Here is a 20,076-nt window from a genome sequence, read left to right as displayed (position 1 = left end):
TAAATAGTAACCTGTATCGTAAACATGTTGTCTCTACTTTATAGATTGAGCCGGAGGTTGGAAGAAGTTACTTCACTTGCCTAAGACCACACAGGGTCCAGAAGTGTGGTTAAGGCGTTACAAACAGGCGTCTCTGAGCTGCGTTGTCCCCCTGACTTCTGGGCGCCAGTGGATTCAGTTTAAGCCTCACTGAGTCTTGGGGACCTGAAGCCCCATGAGGCAAAGGCCATGCTGGTCTTGTTAAGCAAGGCATCCAATGCCTGGATCCTGACACCCCATTTTCCAGGATCATCTGCCTGAACAGATGGTGTCTCCACCCCCGTTAGTTATATCCCAACCCCAGGCATTGGCTTTCTTCCCATCTCCCCCTCCTTTTCTTCCCTCCCCGCCGCCCCCCGCACGTTTCTTCCATCAAGTCTCACTGCCTCTGCTTCCTCAGTAAGCCACAGCCCCCTTCACTGCTCTCCATTGCCACTGCTCTCATCCCAGGGCAGCCAGTGTCACCGCTCACGTCGACTCTGCTAACCAGAGTCTGGGTTAACCCTTGTATCCCTTGGAATCCAGGCAGTGCAGGTAATCATTGTCAGCCCCACTTAGGTCATCCTCTCCTCAAAACCCCGAAAGTCTTTCCTTTGCTGCACCGTGGAAATCTTACCATGCCCTGCTGCTCACATCACAGGCCCCAAACTCGCTCTGCTTTTAACCTCCAGGTTTTCCAGGTCCCTCCCACCAGGTTCACTGGCCTCCCTCCTATCCCAGCACACTAAGCCTGCTTTAGAACCAGGCCTTTGAATTTCCTGTTCCCTCTGCCTGGAACCCTCTTCTTATTTTTCATATGCATCTTAAATGTCATGTCTCAGAGACCGCTGCTTCCCCATCACTCCAGGCCCCCTTCCCTTATACACCCCACTTGCTCCTCCATAATGATTTTCCCTGTGCTGTCCTGACTGGTGTCCATCTGCCTCACTGGAACATACATTCCCTTAGAGTTGAAGTCTCATTTGTCTTTATCACCAAGCCCAGAACAGAGCCCAGAATAATGCTTGACAGAGAAGTTAAAGATTTGTTGAATGAATGAATAAATGCACTCATTGTAATGACCAAATTATTGGTTTTAATTTTGTTGTTTTGTTGACATGAGATTCCAACCCCTTCATTGTTTTAAAGAAGTGAACTTCTAACAGAGAACTAACTCATAAGAAATATAAGGCAGTCCATGTCAACAGCTTGGACTCCAGCTCTGTGAGGCTCTGCATCAAAATGTGAGAAAAGAATGAGGGTGAGGCTCAACTCATGCTCATCACCTAAAGCAGGTACAGCCCTGCCTCCAACACGGAGCAGGCTCCAGCCCCCATCCCCAGGCACCCCCTCCATCGATGCTGGTGATGTGTTGACTCCCTCATTTGCTGGGACGGTGATCAATGCCACTGTGGGGCCGCTGGGGGTGGAGTGGCCAGCCTCACTCAGCCTGTGTGTAACCCATTGTTTCTAAAGAGCTGCTGGCTGCAGGAGTCACTGAGGTCTCGGGCCAGCTCTGAGTTCTTTGCTGAGATGAAGATGTAACCAAGGAAGGAGCTTGAAAGTGAAAAGGACAGAAAATGAAAGCAGAGAGCATAGGTGACCCGGGCCATACACGTGGCCACGGAGAGGGGAGCATCTCCCCTGAGGGATGGGCCAACCACTCGGCTACTCCCCTGACCATAAACGGCTTGGCCTGAGGGATGGGCCAACCACTCGGCTACTCCCCTGACCATAAACGGCTTGGCCAGAGCTCTGGTGGAGCCATCTCTTCTCTTGGCACCCTAACTCTCCCAGTTGGATGTTCCTACAAATGCAAGACACAAGCCAATAACACCAGCAAAAAGTCGAGGTTGCCAAGGGCAGCGTTCGGAGAAGGCTCTTGGGAAGCTGTTGGAAATGGTGAGTGAAACTGAGCATCTTTCCTGTGCCTAGCCTTCATTTCTTTCTATAAACAACAATACCCAGGCTTTTAAAGCTCACATCTTCTAATTCAAATATAATTACCTTCAGTGAAAGGAAGTTAAGGAGCTTGGCTTTTAATTATTTTCCTATTAGTATGAAATTATTTTCCTGTTAGTACGAAATACTAATCATTAAAATATGAAATTATTTTCCTACTGGTATGAAATACTAATCATTAAAAATTCTCATCTGATATTTGCTGATGCCGCCTATATTTTAATATAAGGTTTTGTTTTTAAAACCCCACCTACAAGGGTGCAGAGTAAATGTTTCAGCTAAACTCATTTCCCAGTTGGAGCAATGAGTCCTTTATCCTTATTTGTTTAGTCTGCCTTTTGCTGTGTGATCCAAAACAGAGAGACTCATAAGTTGCATCAGAAACCGTCCACCTTTCTTACTGACTTGTGGTACATGTTTGGTTGTGACTCAGTCAAATGAAGTTTGCTGAGTTAGAAGGGGCTTCTGTGATTCCTTTATTAAAGAGATTAGTAAAAGGGGCTGTTCAGATTTGGAGTTAGGAAGATCTGTGAAATAAGATTTTTTATTTAGACGATCCAGCCTCTTCTTATCCAGCCTCTCCCACTGACCAGCTGGGGACCTTGAGAAGCCTGTCTTGGTCTCTTGGTTCCCTCACCCATGATGTAGGGGTGAGAGTGTGCCCCTTGTGGGGATGCATACAGTGTGTGACACATGGGGTATCCTCAGTCAACGTGAGTAGTTAGCCCATCTCCCCTCATTCCCATCACAAACAGCAGACTCATAATGAGTGACACTCAACCACTGAGATCCTGATGTCCCTTTGGAACCACTATGTAGATATCAACACAGTGCTTAGACTAGCGATGAGTGTCTTGTACCAAATTCCTGTACTTTGAATATTGTAAATTCATGCAGACAATTGCACCCAACAAGATTGTCCTAGTGACTTCCCTGTGCCTTGCTCCATGCTGGTCAGGCCATGAAGAATATGACACCATGGGATCCCCCACCTGGAATAATTTATAGTTTTGAAGGAGCTGCCACAGACATTAGTTCCTTTGAGTTTATCCCATGAGATAGGCAGGGCAAGTTAACAGTATCCCAGTTTTGAGGATGGAATAACTGCCTGGGAGAATAGATTTGTTATGAAGAAAAGGAAACCAGAGAGCCTGAGTCACTTTCCCCAGGCCACACAGCTACTAAGTGGCAAAGTGGACTTAAATCCAGATCAGGGGACTCCAAGGTCAGAGTTGCCTCGCCCCAATCAGCTTTCTCTCTAAAGGACACTGAGTCAGATTCTTCTCCACCCACATTTACGTGATGTTGTTTTCTCCGTGAGAGTACTGTAGTGTGTTTCTACAAAATAGAAATGTCTTTCTGAAGTTGGCCAAAATCTTCGTCATCCAAATGTTGATAAACAGCACGTGCAGTGGCCCTCTTGTTGCTGCTCCTCCCTTCTGTTGTCCCCCAAAGAAAGCTTTGTCCTGGGCCTGCTGACATCAGTAGCTAGTGTTTGCTGATGAGATAAGGCTCTGGGCAGCTGCATTTGATGCCATGACCAGCCAGCATCCTCTGTGGGCTTGGTCGATGTTAGCATGAAGGTAGGTCCCTTGAGCGAAAAGACCTAAGTAGCTCAGATGTCTTTCTAATACTGTCTTGGAAGAGGAGGTGCAAAGTGCTGTGAGCCTGGGGGCTCCAATTATTCTGAAGAAACTCCAGGAGTCCTGAGGAAGCCTGTGACCTGGGAGAAAGAGGCTGCTGGGACTTCCCTGATGGTCCATTGGCTAACACTCTGCACTCCCAAAGCAGGGGTCCTGGGTTCTATCCCTGGTCAGGAAACTAGATCCCACATACCGCAACCAAGAGTTTGAATGCCCCAACTTAAAGATCCTGCATGCTATAACTAAGACCCAGCATTTTTTTCTAAAAAAAGAAAGAAATAGGCTGTCACCAAAAGACCCAAGTCCTAGTGACAGCCAACGGATCATGTGAACTTGGGCAATCCATTCAAATTCTCATCTCAATTTTCTTTTCTATAAAGTAAGGGTTTCCTGTTGCTAAAAGACAGGGAAGTGAACAGTTGCCACTGAAGGGTGCTGGCCTGCTGGGGCCATCCTGATTGAAAGACAATCTCTGGGGCAGGCGACAGTGGGAACTATACCTTGTAGGTGCTTGAAACATTTTTAGTTGACAAAAGAGTTTCTCATTCATTGACCTCTCTGAATTCCAACCTACCTGAAAGCTAGCTAGAGTAGGTGTTTCATCAATTTTGTATATATTGGTGCTATCGTCTCTAGACCCATCTTCCAGGTTGGATTTGAGTCACATGGACCAATCTCATTTGTCTGTTTTAAGAGATAAGCCCTAACTCTTCTCATTTATCCATGAGGGAATTTCTGAGAAGTTCCTGGGCCTCAGCTTCCTCTTCTGTAAAATGAAGGTCTGAGGTAGACAATCTTGGAGGCACTTCAGTTCTGAAATCTTAGGATTCTCTAATCCATCCCAATCTTCTCATTATTGGCTAACATTTCATTTTAAATCTTAGTAAGCACATTGCTTCTAGAATGACAAAACCAGGTTTCAGAGGCTTCAGGAAGATCAGGAGCTGGAGTTTAAGCCAAGTTGTCAGGGACTGGGGAGGCTGGGGCTGAATGAGAGAGAGCCCGGCCAGGGGGCATGATTCAAGGGTGACTGGACACGGAGAGGGGCCAATCAGGTAGAAACAAGACCACTCCAGCCCCTTGAGCCAGGGGCAGAAACTGTCACCAGCTGAGTTGGAGCAGAGTCCACCCATTTTTCACATCCAGGCAGGAAAGGCACTGGGTAAAGAGCAGCTGGAAGAAACTGACATGAAAGAGTCCAAACTGGAAGGATGGAAGATGGGAACAGGAAGAGGCACCAGAGGCCCTGGGCAGGACCTGATCCTGGAAAGTGGACACCTGGGTAGGCTAACAAGTTGGTGCCCTATTGAGTCCATGATCTTTTTTTTAATTTTTATTGGAGTATAGTTGCTTTACAATGTTGGTTAGTTTCTGGCAAAGTGAATCAAATATATATATATCCCCTCTTTTTCTATTTGATTCCCGTTTAGGTCACCTCAGAGCATTGAGTAGAGTTCTCTGTGCTATACAGCAGGTTCTTATTAATTACCTATTTGATACATGCGCTCAGTCACTGAGTCATGTCCAGCTCTTTGCAACTCCGTGGACTGTAGCCTGCCAGGCTCCTCGGTCCATGGAATTTTTCAGGCAAAAATACTGCAGTGGGTTGCCATTTCCTACTTCTGGGGATCTTCCCAATCCAGGGAGCGAACCCATATCTCTTGCGTCTCCTGCATTGGCAGATGGATTCTTTACCACTAGCACCACGTGCAAAGGTCATTTTATACTTGGTAGTGTGTATAAAGCCCACGATCTTTAAATATTGACCCCATATTTGAGGGAGACGTGAGGCTGGGTTCTACGTGAGGGGAGGTCACAGAGCATTAGCCCCTTTCCTCTGTCATCCCAACCAGCTCAGCTCCAGCCTGAAACCCCTGCCTTGGACTCAGTAAAAAGGGAAACTTAGCTTTCTCAAATTCTCCTCCAGTGAGGGAGTTGAAGTGGGAGCCCCTGGGATCTTACTTCCCACCCCAAGAAGAAGTGGCATCAGTCTACACAGTTTGCTTCCTGAGGGGAGTTCCAGGGAGAGAAAGGAAAAAACAAAACAACTTTCAGCACTCGGCTGAACGTTTCTATTAATGTTTTTGCTGCCCTTTTGAGTCAGGACCTCTCAGGAAGTAGCTTGACTGGCTGGTCCCTTAAACTGGCCCTGGTGCGGGCCTGGGAGGGGAGGAAGGGGAGGACTGCCTTGATGCTGAGGCGGGATCTCATGACCCCTGACTCACCTGCTCCCCTCTTCAGGGGCCAAGATTGGGAGGGGAGGCTGGAGCTGACTGAGCCTGTGGGGTCAGCACATTCTCCTCACTTGGTGGAGGGGTCAGACAATGGCCTGGCTGACCATTACTGGAACCTTTAAGGTTTCCTTCTCTCTTGCAGAGTTTTTCACTGAACTTCACACTGCCGGCCAACACGGTGAGTACAGCGGCCCCCGCTTACCAGGTAGGTGAGCAGAGATCAGTGCAGAGTTGACATTGGGCCTCCGGGACACCATCACATAAACCTCATGTAAAGCTGTAATGTTACACAGGTTTCAAAGCACTACAAAGAGCTGGGGGTGCTGAGAGACATATTCTCAATGATAAGAATTATAAATACACGTTTTGAAAAGGAATATAGCAAGAAACCAAAAAACACTTAAATTGCCATCAGCAGAAAACACGGGGGTCACTCCTTCCAGTCCTGTTTGGCCCTACATAAATTTTGACTTCTGTTGTCTTCATACCATGATCTTCTCACCTGTAATTTTATATAACAAATGTTTTCTATCAGCCTTTATAAAAGTAACTGAGGATGGTCTCATGACATTTCTTCAAGCGAATTATTTAACTAAATGACCAATCACAATTAAGAATTCTTTTGTGGTAAGCATAGGTATAAATAAATCCTTGTTGGCACTTAACCTGATTTCCTTAGAATGAAGTCTAGAAGGGAAATCATTGGGTCAAGATGAATGAACATCTTATGGCTCTGGGTTATGACAGTTCCAAGTCCACATGGAGATTTTCAGTTGATGATGGCGGACAGTTTCAATCCAGAATTGACCCTCCGTCTTTTGTTCTCCTGTTGTTTAGAAGATAACATGCCAGGATTGTTTTCTGACCAGAATTGCTGCTCTGATGGAACTAGGCATTTCCCTGGCCCAGGTTTTTAGTGGTTTGGGCTATGCCAAGTTTTTCTAAGTCACATAGTTATTCAAAGAAAATAGACTGAGACTGCCAGGAAAGAGGACGCCTAAGCTGGTGCTCACGTGTACTGTAACATGAGGGCAGCGTCCTGGAGAGCACTGGAAATGCAGACCCTCGTGACCCACTGCTGCCTCCTCTGCCCACACTGGCGACCCTGACCCTATCCCTGACTTCCCGGCCCCTGCTCCACCCTCCTGGTGAAGGCCCTGTCTTCTGAACCTCCCTGACTCACTCAGCTCCCTGCTTCAGCCTCTGCCTATTGTCTGCAGAGGCTGACAGTAGCCTATTGTCAATATTGTCAATAGCCTATCCCCCTGTCCTTGTCCTTCCCTGTCCAAATCTTTCAATATGCAACTGGTGGCACTTCCTACCTGGCTACCGAAGCCAGCCGGTCTGTAGAGATCCCAGGTTCTGTCTTATCCTGGCTTGGCTCAGCCTAGGAAGGTAACTCAGAGAAGCAAGGAGCCGTTGCTTAGGGCCGTGAGGGTGAGGGGGTTAGAGGGAGGCACTAATGCTGCAAGTCAGCGCCTTTTGGAGTGTCTTCTTGGTTAACAGCCTATTTCTCTGAGAACTGTCCCTCCTCCCTTTGAATCTATGTAGGACAACAGCCACCCCAGTCTGCCTGGGACTGTCTGGTTTTAGCACTGAATGTGTTGCAACCTAGGCAACTTTTCTGAACAACCAGGACATCTGGCCACCCTATCTGTGATTATATTTCTGCCACATAATCCTTCCCTTTTGGTGTAGCTGGATGCCCTGGAAAGTGGGGGGAGGTGGATGCCAGGTGTGTCAGAGCCTCTCTGCAGGGAGTGGGGAACAGGGCCACATATGCAAGTCAGCCCCTGCTGGGCCACACTGAACTGTCTAGTATGAAAATTAGGGATGGGGTACTGCATTTGTCATGGAAGGCAGAGCCTGGACCCTGAAGTCAGACCACTTGGCATCTACCACTGAGGGCTGTGTGACTCACACAAGTTACTTCACTTCTTTGTGCCTCACTCTTCTCTACTGTAAAATGGGGATCATTTTAGTCCTGCTTCACTGGCTGTTGTGAAGAATAAATGAGCTGATAGAGGGAAAGTATTTGAACAGCCTGGCACATAATAAGTGTTTCATATGCATTTGCTGGTACACTTAGCAGGTGTTCATGAGGGCAGAAAAATCCATCCAGGGAGAGAAAGAAGGAAGCAAACAGGCAGAGAAGAGCACAAGTCAAAGGCCATGCTGTCCAGGAGTGACAGAGCGATCCCAGGAAGAAGGGATCTTTGGTCATGACAGAGTCTCAGGCCCCAGCTCCAGTGCCTGGAGAAGCCAGATTCCCACCACCTGTGGGATCCACGAAGAACCCCTGAATCATTAGAGTTAACTCATTCTGGGAGCGGGGCAAAGGCAGCTCAAATGAATTTCTGTAACCTGAAAGCAGAACATCTTACCTGAAACAATATCTAAGTCTCCCCATCACCCTGAGAAACAGAACACTTTAGGCAAACACAGCATTAAGGTCATATTGTGGGGTGGTGGTGAGATTGTGTTTCAGTAAAACTAAAACCATTTAAGTACCAAGTGTCAATACCAAGTTAAGCAAATATTTCTTTGATCGGCGCTCTCTGGGAAAGAGGTCTAGGCTTGAATGCAAACATCCAAGTTCAGGTTAAATTTATCTGTGAAACCTGGGAGAAGACCCATAACTTCTCTGAGATCTGGATCATTTTTTTTTTTTTTTTTTTTTGTAAAATAGAGGAAACTATCAAAAAGACAAAGCCACTGAAATTCCAATGTACTCACTGAAGTTGATGAGTGAAAGTGAAGTCCCTCTGCTGTGTCCTACTCTTTGTGACCCCCTGGACTGTAGCCCTCCAGGCTCCTCTGTCTATGGGATTTTCCAGGCAAGAATACTAGAGTAGTTTGCCATTTCCTTCTCCAGGAGATCTTCCCAACCCAGGGGTCGAACCTGGGTCTACTGCAGAGCAGGCAGACTTTTCACTATCTGAGCCACTGGGGAAGCCCATGGTTGATGAGAATATTCAATAAATAACAGGTCTGGCCAGAGCTTTGCCAAGTTTAAAGGAATGATCAAAGCTTCTACTCCTGGTGCACATTTGGTCCTCCAAACAACCCTAGAGGTAGGTGCTCACAGCCCTATTTTATGAATGAAGAAATGAGGCCCATGAGCTTGTGAGTGGAGAAATCAACACCCCATTCCAGAAGGAGACTTAACCCCACACTCCACCACCTAGCATAGCTTACATGAGTTAGTTGCTAACGTGGAACTTTGTGCCCTGAGATTTATCCATCCAGGTAAGACTCTCATCTGAAATATCTCATAAATGGGTAAAATTCAGTGCCCCTCTTTGAGTGGAGCCGTGAACTAGAAACATGTATTCATTCAACATGGAATTATGCCGGGAATATGGATAATTCACAGCTTCAGAGACCTGCCCAAGCCATCTGCTTCACTGTGGTAAGGGAACAAGTAAGGCCTTCTTAGAAACAAGTTGTCTTCCCTTATGGCTCAGATGGTAAAGAATCTGCCTGCAATGCAGGAGACCTGGGTTTAATTCCTGGGTTGGGAAGATACTCTGGAGGAGGATGTGGCAACCCACACCATGATTCTTGCCTGGACAGAGGAGCCTAGTGAGCTACAGTCCATGGGGTCACAAAGAGTTGGACACGACGGAGCAACTCAGACTTCCTTCCTCCAAGGTCTTCTTAAAGAGCCTGGCTCCACCGGTATTTATATTTTTTCCTTTCTAGCAATGGGGACAAGTAGGCCCAAAGTGTGCTGGGAAGGGTGTGGGAACTTGGGACAGGATAAAGCCTTTTTGAGTTATAAAATGTATTATGGCAAATCCACAGGGTGAATAACGAAGCTCTCACCTGAATTTCTGATTTCTCATGCCTTGTAACCGATCGTATTCCTTCTTACCTGGGAAGGATTGAGGAAGGTTCTAGTCCACAGTTGTTGTCTTCTGTTGTTTTTAATAGAAATTTTAGCAAAGGGATATACTTTAGGCATTTACAGCTTAACCTTGGGCAGACTATCTTATATGATGTGCATGCTATAGATTTTGTTATCTTAAGATGTATGTTCTTTTTCTACGCAGACTTCCTCTCCAGTTGTGACTGATGGAAAAGGAACCGTAAGTATGCCACTTAAATTATGGAGCCTTGGTTCAGTCGCTTAGAAACAGGATAATGCTGTACCCATCTTGTGCATTCATTTTGAAGATTAGATGACGTTTGCTATGTGACCTGTCACCAAGCACATAATCTGCTCAACTGTGTTTCTTACAACCAACTCAGTTCGAAAGGGAAGGAGAACGTGAACAATCATAGATGGTTCCACAAAGTCTGGAACAAAAGAAGCTAGACGTGAGAGTACATACTTTCTACTTTCATCAAGATAACACTACTGTTCTTGATAGAAAGATAACACTATCTTTCTACTGTTCAAGATAACACTGAAAAATAGACCAAGCTAAACTACAGTGATAGATTTCGGGATGCACATGCAGTGGCTGGATAGGAGCCCAAGAGGGCTTCTCAGGGGCTCGCAACGTTCTGTTTCCTCATCTAGGGGCAGGTTACCTGGATGGGTTCATCACATGACGTCATCAAGCCACATATTTGTAATTTATATACTTTTCTGTGTTTTGTCATGCTTTAACAAAATCACCCCCTCAAAAGTGACGAAGACTCCAGTGTCATATGATCATTGCACATTTACAGGGCTTCTCAATACTCTCTGCAAGTAATTACAAATATGAAAACTTATGGGGCTACGAGCATGGCTACTTCCACTCGGATCAAAGCAAATGTGAATTTGGAAATTAATCAGTTCATGCATTTATTGTACATAAATTTTAAAAGTTCATATCAAAATGGTGTGGTATACAGTAAAACTTTTTGGTATATATTTTACTTTTTGCTGAACTAACAGATAAGAATGCTAATTTTTGCTTTGAACTGTTTTTCAGCTTTTCCTGTATTGATACGACACACATTTCTGTTTCTAGGAATGGCCTGTTCATATGTTTGTCCAATTTTCTACTGAATTATTATCCTTTTCCTATCAATTTAAACAACGTGAATTAAGTATAATGAAAATCAGCCATTTGTCATGTACATTGGAAAGAATTTTTCACTGTATTTCATTCTCCCTTTGATTTTGTGTAGGACACTGAGAATCCATGCAGAGTTTTGTTTTAATTTTAATCTTTTGAACTCTTCCCTTTTTTTCCGGGAGAACCTGACTGTTTTCTCTGTGCAGGACTGTGGGCCTTCTCTTGGGTTAGCAGCAAGCATCCCGTCCCTGGTGGCCACGGCCCTGCTGGTAGCCTTACTGTTTACTCTGATTCACCGAAGAAGAAGCAGCAGTGAGTCCACTGAGGTGACTGGCAGTTTCTTTGGGTCTCGACATGTTGGCGGGAATCAGTATTCAATGAACTGGCTTTGGGCTGGGGGTGTCAGGACTTGTGTCTGTTTTCTGAGGACACAAGGGTGGATGTTTCTGAGCCTCAGTTTCTGCCTCAGACTCAGACCCTCCCGGCAGAGCTGATATATCATCCAATCCTCAGGTCCCTTGACAGTACTGGGGTGGCACAAGTAGGAGCAGAGAGGGATGCTTGTTGCCATGGAAACCCGTCTGTGCAGTGAGTGTGTTTTCTAACCTTGAGAAACAAGGACACAAGCTTCTCAAAGAAAATGGAGGTGAACTTACCAAAGACGAGAGACAGTTGCTGAGCTGTCCATCACAAGGATATGTCCAGGAGCATGTGACTCTATTTATCTTTGTACTTTTTCTACATCCTAACACACATCGGTCACACACGTCTGACCCCACCCGTTACAAATACCAGAGTTCTCTGGAGACCAGGCTCAGAATTCAAGGGCCACTCTGACCCATATCCAACCAGAGGCCATGGTTGTAATACAGTGGTATTGTGTGGTCTCTGTGTTCTAATTCCATCCTTATTTATAAGCATTTCTGATTGTTCTCACACTGGTGTTGCTGCTGCTGCTGCTGCTAAGTCGCTTCAGTCATGTCTGACTCTGTGCGACCCCATAGACGGCAGCCCACCAGGCTCCCCCGTCCCTGGGATTCTCCAGGCAAGAACACTGGAGTGGGTTGCCATTTCCTTCTCCAATGCAGGAAAGTGAAAAGTGAAAGTGAACTCGCTCAGTCATGTCCGACTCTAGCGACCCCATGGACTGCAGCCCACCAGGCTCCTCCATCCATGGGATTTCCAGGCAAGAGTACTGGAGTGGGGTGCCATTGGGAGTAAAAAACCTAGGTATTATCCCTGAGTCTGCCACTTTACAATTTATATGTGAACCTGGGCAAGTGATAGAACATTTTCTGTTTATTGGTTATTTCAACTCCAAAATAACTCCAATTAAATCAGAATCTCTGGATGATAGAGCTGTGGCACTGGTATCAAAAAACCTTCAACAAACAGATACTAAAGTAGCTGCTATTGCTGCTAAGTCGCTTCAGTCGTGTCTGACTCTGTGCGACCCCATAGACGGCAGCCCACCAGGCTCCCCCGTCCCTGGGATTCTCCAGGCAAGAACACTGGAGTGGGTTGCCATTTCCTTCTCCAATGCATGAAAGTGAAAAGTGAAAGTGAAGTCGAGTCTGACTCGTAGCGACCCCATGAACTGCAGCCTACCAGGCTCCTCCATCCATGGTATTTTCCAGGCAAGAGTACTGGAGACTAAAGTAGAGGGGATAGTATAAAGAATCTAGTTATCCACAGCGGCCAATCTCGTTTCATTTCTACTCCCACCCACTTCTCCACAGTGTCAACCTATATTATTTCTCAAGTAACTCACAATGGTATCTTGTTTGTGGTTTTTTAGGGGCCAGTTATTATCCTTTTGTTTATTTTGGTTTTTTTGTTTGTTTTTTCTAATTTTTATTTTTAAACTTTACATAATTGTATTAGTTTTGCCAAATATCAAAATGAATCCACCACAGGTATACATGTGTTCCCCATCCCGAACCCTCCTCCCTCCTCCCTCCCCATACCATCCCTCTGGGCCGTCCCAGTGCACCAGCCCCAAGCATCCAGCATCGTGCATCGAACCTGGACTGGTAACTCGTTTCCTACATGATATTTTACATGTTTCATTGCCATTTTCCCAAATCTTCCCACCCTCTCCCTCTCCCACAGAGTCCATAAGACTGTTCTATACATCAGTGTCTCTTTTGCTGTCTCGTACACCGGGTTATTGTTACCATCTTTCTAAATTCCATATATATGCGTTAGTATACTGTATTTATGTTTTTCCTTCTGGCTTACTTCACTCTGTATAATAGGCTCCAGTTTCATCCACCTCATTAGAACTGATTCAAATGTATTCTTTTTAATGGCTGAGTAATACTCCATTGTGTATATGTACCACAGCTTTCTTATCCATTCATCTGCTGATGGACATCTAGGTTGCTTCCATGTCTTGGCTATTATAAACAGTGCTGCGATGAACATTGGGGTACACGTGTCTCTTTCCCTTCTGGTTTCCTCAGTGTGTATGCCCAGCAGTGGGATTGCTGGATCATAAGGCAGTTCTATTTCCAGTTTTTTAAGGAATCTCCACACTGTTCTCCATAGTGGCTGTACTAGTTTGCATTCCCACCAACAGTGTAAGAGGGTTCCCTTTTCTCCACACCCTCTCCAGCATTTATTATTTGTAGACTTTTGGATCGCAGCCATTCTGACTGGTGTGAAATGGTACCTCATAGTGGTTTTGATTTGCATTTCTCTGATAATGAGTGATGTTGAGCATCTTTTCATGTGTTTGTTAGCCATCTGTATGTCTTCTTTGGAGAAATGTCTATTTAGTTCTTTGGCCCATTTTTTGATTGGGTCGTTTATTTTTATGGAGTTGAGCTGTAGGAGTTGCTTGTATATTTTTGAGATTAGTTGTTTGTCGGTTGCTTCATTTGCTATTATTTTCTCCCATTCTGAAGGCTGTCTTTTCACCTTGCTAATAGTTTCCTTTGATGTGCAGAAGCTTTTAAGGTTAATTAGGTCCCATTTGTTTATTTTTGCTTTTATTTCCAATATTCTGGGAGGTGGGTCATAGAGGATCCTGCTGTGATGTATGTCGGAGAGTGTTTTGCCTATGTTCTCCTCTAGGAGTTTTATAGTTTCTGGTCTTACGTTGAGATCTTTAATCCATTTTGAGTTTATTTTTGTGTCTGGTGTTAGAAAGTGGTCCAGTTTCATTCTTTTACAAGTGGTTGACCAGATTTCCCAGCACCACTTGTTAAAGAGATTGTCTTTAATCCATTGTATATTCTTGCCTCCTTTGTCAAAGATAAGGTGTCCATATGTGCGTGGATTTATCTCTGGGCTTTCTATTTTATTCCATTGATCAATATTTCTGTCTTTGTGCCAGTACCATACTGTCTTGATAACTGGCTTTGTAGTAGAGCCTGAAGTCAGGTAGGTTGATTCCTCCAGTTCCATTCTTCTTTCTCAAGATCACTTTGGCTATTCGAGGTTTTTTGTATTTCCATACCAATTGTGAAATTATTTGTTCTAGCTCTGTGAAGAATACTGTTGGTAGTTTGATAGGGATTGCGTTGAATCTATAAATTGCTTTGGGTAGTATACTCATTTTCACTATATTGATTCTTCCAATCCATGAACATGGTATATTTCTCCATCTATTAGTGTCCTCTTTGATTTCTTTCACCAGTGTTTTATAGTTTTCTATATATAGGTCTTTAGTTTCTTTAGGTAGATATATTCCTAAGTATTTTATTCTTTCCGTTGCAATGGTGAATGGAATTGTTTCCTTAATTTCTCTTTCTGTTTTCTCATTATTAGTGTATAGGAATGCAAGGGATTTCTGTATGTTGATTTTATATCCTGCAACTTTACTATAGTCATTGATTATTTCTAGTAATTTTCTGGTGGAATCTTTAGGGTTTTCTATATAGAGGATCATGTCATCTGCAAATAGTGAGAGTTTTACTTCTTCTTTTCCAATTTGGATTCCTTTTATTTTGTTTTTAAAGCACTCTACTGATCCTAATGTGTGGCTAGGTTTAAGAACCACTGATTTTAATCATGGTCATAGGCAAATGTTGTAACCTTTCATTTCTTCTTCTTTTTTATTTTATTCTTAACCAACTTAGGAAAGTGAGAGGCCTTGTGAAATTACAGAAATCTATGACAGTCCCCAGATAGCTGAGGTAAGAACTCTTGGTTATAGTCACTATACATCATTCACACAACAAACAAGCTAAGGGTCTTCAGGCCTGTTGTGTACAGGAGCACAGTGTGAGCACAGAGGAGGTTCTCATTATACTTTTATTGGCTGGACAGGAATTTAAGGTTGAATTCCTATTAGAAAACTAATTTACTATTATTTGTTCCACTGACAAAAGAGAAAACCGTGTGATCATTTCCAGAGGAGATGAGAGTTCGAAAACATTAAACAGCCATTTGTGATATGAATTCCGAGCAAACTAAAAATTTTAAAGGAATTTTTTTAACTTGAAACAAGACATCTTTTTTTAAAAAAAATCACAGCAAATATTCACCTAAAGGTGAAATGTTAATGATTCTCTTTCAGATCAGAAATGAAACAAGGATGCTCACTGTTTCCATTTCTACTGAGATATTACATTTTGGTCCTAGCCAGGGCAGCATGTTGAGAAAAAAAAGTAGAAATTAACTCAATGAAGTGGAATTCTTTCACAGTGTATACGTATGTCAAATAATCACACTGTACTCTTTAAATATCCTTCATTTGTCAAGTATACCTCAACAAAGAGGAAAAGAAAAAAGAAGCAGAAAGCATAAAACTGTAAAAGAAGAAAGAAAAGTGTCATTATTTGCAGATAATATGATTATCTACATAAAAAGCCAAATTATCTACAGATATATCGCTAGAATTAGCAAGATATTTTAACAAGTTTACTGGAGGTAAAAGTCAATATTAAAGAGTAATTTTTTTTCTAAAAATCAGTAACAATTAATTTTAAAAAGTAATTTTTTAAAAATACAATTTTATAGTGGTAATAAAAATATATAGAATGATGAGGAATCAATCTAACAAAAACATATAATCCTTTCATGGAGAATAATAAAATTTCAGTAAAAGATATTTAAATAAAACCTCAATAATGGGAGTTTATATACAATGCTCCTGGATTGAAGAACTCAATAGTATATAGATATCAAACAACTTCAAATTGATCTGTATATTACAATATAAATTTTAACAGGTATTTTTCACAGAACTCAATAGGGTGCTTCTAAAATTCATATAGAAAAAAAGACAGGAAAAAATTTAAGTACCAAAACAACAGATAGAACAAATAGCATACAAATAGGAAGATAATAGATTAAAACCCATCCAGTGATGATGTTCAATGTCTTTAAAACTATGTTTCAAATGTTTTGTCTGAAGGTTGGTTGTTTCAGGTGGGAGGGTAAATCTGGTTGCTGTTACTCCAACTTGGCCAGAAGCAAAAGTCTTTGATGTATTTTTTTTTTTTTTTTTTAAACCTGTTTGTTTTCTAAAGAATCCTAGGAGGTTTCCTACCCAGGAGAAGAATATGATGGGAGGAGGAGAAGCCCACATATATGTGAAGACAGTATCAGGAAGTGAGGAGTCCATGCGTGACACTTACCGCCCTCCTGTTGAAGTGGAGAGAAGGAGGGGCCTGTGGTGGCTTATTCCAAGACTGAGCCTGGAGTGATGAAGCGAGCCAAGGAGCAGAGCTGGAGCTGGAAGCAAGCTAAACACACAGGGATCGATCGTGCCTGGAGCGAGTAGAGAAGCCAAGCTGCTTCTTAACCACTCCAAACTTCATTTGCAGATCTGAAAAACTTAGGGGTTGATTTTATTCTTTAAGCGACTGATCTGATACAGTACATTCTGACTCTCAGACCTTGTGGTTTAATAATCAGTGAAGTCGCTGTGCATTCAAAGGAGCCCTTGAACCCTGCTCCTGACCCCACATGGGGATTTGCTTTTCTTTATGATTTGGGGAAAAGAGTTTGATTTCTCAGTGGCTCACCTTTTCATCTTTTTTCACATCCATTTTCTCAAAAATGCCATTAGACCTGGCTTCCATGGACAGGTTGGCCAAGGCTAACATGGTGCAGGTTGGGATAAATAATATAATATAATATAATACAAATAATATAAATGATACTCAAGGGGGACATGTGAGAAGGAGCAGTTCTTTATCTCTGAACACCTCAGGGTAGAAATCAGGGGGAGCCACATGTTCCCTGACCACAGGGTCATTCATCACTCTCTCTTGTGATCAGAGAGTATTCAAAGTTTGTGAGCACATGTGTGTGCTGAGGATAAAGAAGGTGGAAGGAAGGCAGAGATTACTTCAAAAGATTATTAGAAAGAGGGGCTGTACCTATTTTGTGGGAATAGAGAGAAAGGTCCAAGTCCTTGGACCATCAATGGGGAAAAACTCATGAGCAGGAAGAGAGGTCAAGAGTACTCTGGGTGGGTGAACACAGGACCAAAGGGATGATCCAGGCACCAGCCTGACTGTCATCTGAGGGGAGCCCATGAACAGCGGCAGCTGGATCAGGTGAGGTGTTCACCATCGCTCCTGGGAGGAGGCTTCTGGGAACCCTGGTTCCTCTAGCGCAGGTTCATTGTTCCCTGATGGGAGAACCTGGGTCCAGGAGATCCCGGGTCTGCCCACCAGCTGCACGGGCCCCCTTGAAGAGCTGTGGAGATACTCCTTTCTCACATGGGGCCCCTAAATGCTCAAACACGGCTCCTCTGATTCAAACAACCCAGGACAGGTTCCGAACACCCCATCACTGCCATGCCAGCACGTGCTCTTCAGAGTTCCTTGTGAAATTCATTTTGTGCTAAGTCCCCTGAGTCTAGACCTGTTAACAAGCAGATCTGGCTGTGTTTAAGCAGACCTGCCGAGTGATCCAGGTGCTACTTCTCTTACCTGTTGAGAAGGACCTTGAATTTGCTGAGAACATGATTGTGGCCCTGGCCTTGACACTCATAAGTGTGAGCTCTGGGGCAGATCATGGACCTTAGCTCTGTAGGCACAAAATGGAGACTGTTCTTCCTTTTACCCTTAGGAGTGTTGTGAGGGTGAACAGAAACATGACTTATAGTCTATAAAGTAAGGTGTGACTTATATTTTGGACCACTTATTTTATGTAATTCTGCTTACAATCCATTGCTTATTTCCTTATTTTAAATGGTTTCTACTAAACTATCAAGGTTCAATATTTCTTTCACCTTTTTTCTGCTGTGATGCACAAGGGCTTATTTTGGAATAAAGTGAAAAGCAAAAATGAGCATTCTTGTGGCCCTCCAACATGTCTGTGGTTTTTCTTTGCCTATATTAAAGCATATGACATTGGCCCTAGAGTTGGAATCAAGGTCATCTCCAGGATATAGCTGGTGCTAGCACTTTGTCGGCTCGGCTGATGATGGAGATAAGCTGTTTACAGAGGGCAGCCCAGGTTGTGAGCAAAATGCTGAGACTGGAAGTCAGAAGCTCTGGCTCCCCAACCTAGGGCCTGTGCTAGCATTGGGATGGCCTCGGCCAGTCACGTTCTAGAAAATGTAAATGAATTAATAGTGACAGAAAGTGTATCAACCATTGCCTGGGGATGGTGGGGTGAGGAAAGGTGGAGGGAGAGATTCCAAAGGGCCACAGAGAAACTCTAAGGGGTAATGGATGTCTTCTCCATCTTGATTGTGGTGATAACTTTATGGGTGTGTCACATGTCAACACTTTTTAATGGTACACTTTAAACATACAATTATTGTACCTCAGTTATACCACTATAAAGCTGTTTTTAAAAAAATAGCATCCAAAGCACACAGAGCGATAATCTCTGCCCTCTGGGTTTTGCTTTGTTTTTTTTATTTGACCAGATGGGGTCACAGAGAAGGCAATGGCAACCCACTCCAGTACTCTTGCCTGGAAAATCCCATGGACGGAGGAGCCTGGTGGGCTGCAGTCCATGGGGTCGTGAAGAGTCGGACACAACTGAACGACTTCACTTTCACTTTTCACTTTCATGCATTGGAGAAGGAAATGGCAACCCATGTTGGGGTCCTTTAATGGACCAGAACCTGGTGGTCCAGAGTCGATGATAAGAAAGTGAAAGAGGGAAAGAGGCTAATATTCCCTGGGTTATGCAGGGAGCCTTCGTGCTCCAGGGGATCAGCCAATAGAGAGATAGAAGGAAGGCTACAGGGACCCAAGTCTCTGGTGGAGCAAGCGTGCTTTATTGAATTCTGTGTGAGTATATATACCATATTACAAGGTGGCTTCTTCAGATAAAGATCAGAAGACCAGACTACAAGTTACCAAGGAGACAAGGAGCAATAGAGGCCATAAGGCCAAAAGGCAATCCATATCAAAAGAGGGTCATAGATAGTCCCTTTCACCGTATGGAAAGGCTAATGAAGGGAATCCTATGCAAGCATCCCATCTCTATGATCTCAGTCCTGGGACTGGCTTGCCACTCCTCTCGCTCCTGACAGGAACTGATAAGGAACAGAGGGCTCAAGAGAGATAGGAAACAGCACACAGGAATCCTACTGTTAAACATTCCCTGACAAACCCACTCCAGTGTTCTTGCCTGGAGAATCCCAGGGATGGCAGAGCCTGGTGGGCTGCCATCTATGGGGTCGCACAGAGTCGGACACGACTGAAGCGACTTAGCAGCAGACGGGGTTAGGATCTTCATTGCTTAGGGCAAGCTCTTGGTTGTGGCATGCAGGATCTAAGTTCCCTGATCAGGGATCGAACCCAAACCTCTTGGGTTGGGAGCTCAGAGTCTTAACCACTAGACCACCAGGGAAACCCAACCTCTCTTTTTTCAGTCTGCATTTTGCCAGGAGAACAAGAGGATATGGGAATGTGGTTGGTGTCCTTTCTAGGACAAGCACAGTCTTCCTCTGGAGAAGTTGGAATTACACAAAAATAGATTCACATACTTGGTGCCTAAAAGGGGGAATGAAATCCACTCTCAAGAGCTCTCAGTGTCATCCTGAACTGAGGACCCGAAAACCTCCCCAAACCACGCACACTGTAGAAGCACTTTACCTGAAGGAATGATGGGTGAATTACCCAAAGTTGAGGCAAAATTAGAATTCCTTTAAACCTAGGTTTAAGAAGATATGAATTCCCTGAAGTTGTATGCAAATTTTATATGAATAATCATTACTCATGGGATGAGATTCCATTAATCTCTTCAGATTCTCAAAGCAATCTGCACTACCCCTACCAA

The 20,076-nt window shown here is 43.9% G+C and overlaps 1 protein-coding gene across 4 annotated transcripts; it reads left to right on the top strand.

Moving 5' to 3' along the window:
- Positions 1-1,432: 1,432 nt before the first annotated feature.
- OPALIN (oligodendrocytic myelin paranodal and inner loop protein) lies at positions 1,433-18,126 on the top strand. 4 transcript variants are annotated; one of them, XM_061402954.1, is made up of 7 exons: positions 1,433-1,920; positions 6,000-6,062; positions 9,434-9,538; positions 9,913-9,948; positions 11,079-11,198; positions 14,958-15,014; positions 16,353-18,126. In XM_061402954.1, exons 1-7 carry the CDS (start codon positions 1,918-1,920, stop codon positions 16,527-16,529), a joined length of 561 nt encoding a protein of 186 aa, XP_061258938.1. In that variant the 5' UTR covers positions 1,433-1,917; the 3' UTR covers positions 16,530-18,126. The 4 variants fall into 4 exon arrangements, with proteins under 4 accessions (XP_061258938.1, XP_061258939.1, XP_061258940.1 ...); XM_061402955.1 differs by having other exon boundaries at positions 1,435-1,920; positions 6,000-6,035; XM_061402956.1 differs by lacking the exon at positions 9,434-9,538 and having other exon boundaries at positions 1,452-1,920.
- Positions 18,127-20,076: the final 1,950 nt, after the last annotated feature.

The sequence above is a fragment of the Bos javanicus genome, chromosome 26, assembly GCF_032452875.1.
Source record: "Bos javanicus breed banteng chromosome 26, ARS-OSU_banteng_1.0, whole genome shotgun sequence".
NCBI classification, from domain to species: domain Eukaryota; kingdom Metazoa; phylum Chordata; class Mammalia; order Artiodactyla; family Bovidae; genus Bos; species Bos javanicus.
This window is presented reverse-complemented; position numbering and strand designations above follow the sequence as displayed.